At 37.6% G+C, this 5,647-nt stretch overlaps 1 protein-coding gene across 1 annotated transcript; it reads right to left on the reverse strand.

Annotated features, from left to right (window-relative positions):
* Positions 1-1,586: 1,586 nt before the first annotated feature.
* Positions 1,587-3,014, reverse strand: LOC149253815 (benzyl alcohol O-benzoyltransferase-like). Its single transcript, XM_089456936.1, has 2 exons — positions 2,583-3,014; positions 1,587-2,495 (listed from the first exon to the last, which is right to left on the reverse strand). Exons 1-2 carry the CDS (start codon positions 3,012-3,014, stop codon positions 1,587-1,589), a joined length of 1,341 nt encoding a protein of 446 aa, XP_089313062.1.
* Positions 3,015-5,647: the final 2,633 nt, after the last annotated feature.

Below are 5,647 nucleotides of genomic sequence, written 5' to 3' on the forward strand. Positions count from 1 at the left end.
ATGTTGGTATACTAAAGAACACCTAGACCTTTTCAAAGGATGTGTTTATTGTTTCTTTTCCTTTGATGGCCATTTTACATGGCATAAGAATGTGCATCTTTCGAAATATCAATTACCACAAATGGGTAGTCATGTCCCTTCTTTGTTCTTGGTAAACCACCCATAAAATCCATGGAGATGTTATCCCAAGGCTTAGTAGTTACACATAAGGAATGGTATAAATATTTGCTTTCTAATACGAGGCTTACTAATACAACAAAGTGTGCATACTCTAATTTATTAAGCTAGATCATGCATTCTAGGCCAATACAAATATTCTATCTGTATAGCCACTTGTATTTGTCTCCATTTCGAAAGGATTTTCAAACTCCAAAAATGAAAGGACTAGTGGTTGACTGATATTCTATTCCATCTCATTGAAAGCTTTCCCTTGATTCTTTCCCCACAAGAAACTCTTAACGTTCGCTATTATGGTATGAAGTGGTGCAACCATAGCTGAAAATCATGGTATAAACTTCCATAGATATTACAATGCACTGTGCGACATTAGTAGGATCTAGCCACTTGAGTATGGCCTCAATTTTTGTGATATCTATCACGACCTCCCGTCCACCTCACTGAGGTTCAAATCTAGTAAATCGACATGTTAAGCTCTAGAAAAGAGTGAGTTATGTGGCTCTCTTTAATGAGTATATAATGTGGCACACATCTTAAGCTTTTGAAAAGAGTAAGTTATGTTGTGAGATAAGATGGAGCTTGATTTCTCTATGTGGGCAGTCTTTAATGCCTTTAATTTTTGTCAAATGAGCTTAGCTTGAATGCTTGGGTGGAATAGTGGTATGCTCCCATCCCAAATTCAAATCCAATAAAATGACATATTAAGCTTTTGAAAACAATAACCTGTATGATACTCTTAAATGAGTATATAATATGACATAGATGTTAAACTCTTAAAAATATATATATATATAATACTCTTAAATAAGTATATAATATGACACACAGGTTAACCTCTTGAAAAGCATAATCTATTTAGAATTCTAAATGAGTATATAATGTGATTTTAATATATTACCAATAACTTGACTATTACCTCTAGACAAAAGGAAGAATCTAATTTTACTCTAAAAATAAAAATAAAATCCTTTCGCAACATACAATTAGGAAGAGATAAAGTAAAATAAAACATATATTGATTCTCATGACTTCTAATTGTCAAGGTTCACCATTTTGCATGTTTAAAACAATTTTCGTATTTAACAACTTTCTAGATACACAACTTTCTTCATCGTAATATTTTCCATGAATTAGAAAAGGCCAATATGCTTGCACCAACCAATTACCACAATGGCTAAGCATTAAATGCCATCGTTACAGTACCTTCTAGTTTTTCCGTTTCTCATTACGCAATTGAGGAAGTTTTTAATGCAGCCAATTTTCTGGACGCCAAAGCGTCAATGCAGGAAGACCTCTCTTGGTACCACGTTAATTTTTTATTCAAATAACCAGAGCTCAATGCTGTTTTACATCATTAATTTTATTCAAGTAACAGTCGCTTAATATAATTAAGCTTAGAGATTGCTGTTTTACAGCGAGGAATGTAAATAAGGGGAGCCGTTCTCAATGGCTCCATCGATTTCTGATCGAAATATTCGCATAGCGGCAGGCGGCAAGCATACGGGAACCACTATGCCTTCCACACCACTGTTATTTCGGTACGGGATGAAGAAGCTCGACAAGCCAGCCACTGTACCCACTCCACCTTCTGCTGGGCCGCCGTAGGCTGGTCTTCCCCACCCGAAATCCACATCTTCAAACCCGATTTTGGTACAGTCCGACACCACATAGGTGCCAACTACTGTAAACTGAGGGCGCCCTCTCAACTCCATCAAATCGATCATCGACCGCATGTACTCCTCGTTCACACCCATTTTTGCTTGGCGGATCAATTTCACAGCGAAGGACAATGGTTTGCTTGCCAGTTCTCCCGCGGTCGTCTTCGCGCATGGCAAACTGATAGCATTGCCATAGAAATTTTTGGGAAGAGGCGGGTCGAATCTCGCTCGGGCATCCAGGGTGAATAAGAGCCGAACTTCTTGGTCCACTGGCAATTGGAGAGCCCTTGTTCTCAAACGCCACAAACACGCCGATAGAGCCTCAAAGGTCGGGCACTTGCCTTGCCCTACAGCTTGTCTATTTAGCGATTCAATTTCCTTCGGCCCGAAAAAAAATGATTCGTGAACCATCTCGTCCACATTCATCATTTCGCTGTCCTTGTCTTGGATTTGATCATATTCGTAGTGGGGGAATTTAACTGCAGGATTGGTCCGTGGTCGGAGGAGTTCTCTTTCCCAAACTGGAAGAACCGAAGGCCTGGTCTCACCCTTGGCCATTTCACCCAGAGCTTTCAAGAATTGAACGAGTCCAAGGGCGTCGCTCATGTTGTGATTCAAACGAAGGGCAAATATGAACCCTCCGCATCTCAGCCGCGTTACCTGAAATATCGTAATAAGCAGCACGTGAAGAAAACAGAATTTAGAGTGGAATATGAATTGAGTTCATCAGAGAATGAAAGAATTAACCTGAATGAGAAGGAGGGGAGAGTTGGTAATATTTTGTGAGCCTGGCACGTCGTGCAGCAGATCAGCCCAGCACGGGAAGGGTGGGTGCAGGTCTCCGAATTCCTCCATAGAAATGTCGGCATCAGCTTCCACAAACAGCACGCCTTCGCTCGTGCAGTCGACGACGAGCTTGCCGAAGGGCGCGTCTCTCAATCTTCCGGCAAAAGGATAGTAAAACACCAAAACCTTCGCCAGCCCCTCTCTGATAACTCGAGCGGGATCCTCACCTTTTTTCGAAGGATCGAAGCGATAGAACTGAACGATGGGAATATGGAATCTCAGAGTCGGTTGATCATCTATATTGGAAAGGTATAGCAACCCTTTCGGAGTAGGCACGGAAGGAGCGACGAGGACAGCCGGCTTTCTGGTGACCTTCATATTCAGAGCAGCCATTAGAACAAAGCTATCGATAATTGAGGAAAGCCTACGAAGCGAGCACAGAATGCACCGCGTTGCAGACTCAAGGCAAAGGAATTCGAAGATGCTGAATTTCGAGATGGAGAAGACGCTGAGGCCTGCATTTGGTGAGACGATTTATAAAGTTCGAATTGAATACCATTTCTCTAGGGAGCTAACCGATTCGATGATTTCAGCAGGAGATAGGAATGCCTATCCTTCGTTTTATCTAGAATCACCATTGAATTGTGTCCCACGTGGATATTTGTCTTTGCAGTGTCCTCATGTCTCGGGCTAGATGCTTTTAAAAGGGTAGGTTTGAGTTAAGTAATTTGTATCTTTCATATTTTATGAAAATTTATTACTAAATGCCTACCATCATACCTACTGCAGTTATAATAACAAAATCAAATAAAATATAATAACAAAATCAATTTATTTGAGATACAAATTAACGAAATCAATTTATTAGTCCCGTTCATCGTAGTTTCTATGCTTTAAATTTTGACTATACACTTTACATATTGTTATGTCATTAAATATATATATTTTAATTATTGAAATTAATTATTTTAGACTTTCAGACGCACACCGTTGGCACGCGGAACCTTCAACGCCGAAAGTAGTCTTTCGTCAACAGAAGGGCAGTTCAGATGGCTCTATTAAGCTCCTCACCGTAAATTTGCTATGAAGCTAAAGTGTAGCCTCCATGGACAATACCAATTTAAACTTGTAATATTATACATATAAACATCCACACACAAATTTGCTATGAAGCTAAATTGTAGTCTCCATAGACAATACCAATTTAAACTTGTAATATTATACATATAAACATCCACACACATATAATTGGTAAAATATAAGTTTTAGTTCTCATTAATTTAGTGATTCAAACCTTACAGGGGAGTTGAAAGTAGGGACTACACATGATTGTAAAAACTATCAAGTAATACATCCAAACTTTATACAAATTATATCAAAATCAAAATGTTTCATTAAACATTAAATTTTTTTATTTGAAAAAAAATACATTGAATAAGAATTAAAAATAAAAGTAAAGCATATAATTTTAAAATTTTGTTAATTTGTTAAAAATAATTTAATATATAATTTTTAGAAAACTTAAAAAAAAAAAATTAACTTAAATGGACATGCTCATTTAAAAGTTAACACTATTTCAAAATAATTTTATTAGCCGAAAGTTTATATTTCAACTTCAAAGGGGAAGGAGGTTTGTTGACTTTTAAACCTATGGCCACAATTTATTCATAAAAAATATACTTCGTCTTGACATCTTATCTACGGTGGAGAGCAGACATGGTGCCTTCAAGCCTCAGAGAGTTGGAGGGGTTTCTCCATATTTTGCGGCGTAATGCCAGCACAACATGACAACATAGAATATTGTTTTAGGGAGTAAGCTATAGTGCGAATTTTTGGAGATTCTGGTCATCCAAAAAGTGCACTATTCCGGTCACCAATTTGACTTCGCCAGAACCACGAACCCTGACACCCATTTGTTGGTTCGAAATTCTTTCGTCATCTCTGTCGCCGAAACTTCTCTTCGTTATCGTCCACTAGTCTCGCTTGCCACCTGCATGCATTAACTCGGAGCACTCGTCGCCAACCCCGCCATTCGCCAACCGCACTCAATTTCAATTTTGAAATACCCGAATCCCCTCCATCCCCTACTTCCAACACAGAGCATCCCCTACTTGCAGAACTGAGCATCCACAACATGCCATCCCTTTCTTTTTTTTTGAATGTATAAGCTAGATAAATTCCTACTCGCCTAATATGAATTTATTATTATTTTGTTTTCTAGGTCTTCTTAGTGCAACGAATGGTGCAAAAGTGGAAGATGTGCATCAAAGTGTCTTTTCATCCAAATATCGGTCAAGCCACTATGAAATATGTGCTTCATAATGCGACAAGAAATCATGTGATGCATAGAAATATAGAAGTGCATGGGAGGACAATGAGTAACGAAGGCTACTATATTTCCCTTTCTGAGGGGTTAAAGGAGGCAAAAAATTATGTTGTCAATGATATTACAATTTTCACAAACTCATAGCTCATAAGAAATCAAATCAACAACATCTATGAAGTTCAAAAACAGAATTTAAAACCACTTTACAAGGAAGCAATAATGTGGATTTCTCAGTTTCAATCTTTTATCATACATTACAATGTAGACATTCATAAGTTGTCCACTGATATACTTTCCAGAAGAATGTCGACTGTAGATGGAGGTGTCAAAGATAACATCAAATCACCATCTATTGCAAGAGAAATCATTGATCAAAATCAACATAGTTCCACAATATGTGAATGTTTTCTTATGATTATTTTCCTTGGGGCTATCATTTCATAGTTATTTCACTAAAGAAGAACCCATTGATATGTTATTTTTTCCCAACCTGCAATGATTGGGTTCTTTTGTATTGGTGACAACTCAATGGACAAATGTATGACATTCCATGTGTATGAAAAAAAATGTAATATTTGCATGGTTTGTGATATAATAGTTGAATGTTTTTTAGGTTGTTTACACTCAATGTGCTTGTAAATATCACTGTGGAAAATTTCATTGATTTCAAAATGAATTTTGAAGGAATGGGTGGAGGTTA

The sequence above is a fragment of the Pinus tabuliformis genome, chromosome 7 (genome assembly GCF_031772625.1).
Source record: "Pinus tabuliformis cultivar Carrire ecotype Pingquan chromosome 7, CPIR1, whole genome shotgun sequence".
Lineage (NCBI taxonomy): Eukaryota > Viridiplantae > Streptophyta > Pinopsida > Pinales > Pinaceae > Pinus > Pinus tabuliformis.

What these genes read in the sequence shown, in the direction of transcription:
- LOC149253815 (XM_089456936.1), bottom strand. Translation starts at nt 3,014, where the DNA reads ATGGCTGCTCTGAATATGAAGGTCACCAGAAAGCCGGCTGTCCTCGTC. An exon ending in CTCCCCTCCTTCTCATTCAG is followed by an intron (nt 2,496 to 2,582) that starts GTTAATTCTTTC and finishes ACGATATTTCAG; the next exon opens with GTAACGCGGCTGAGATGCGG.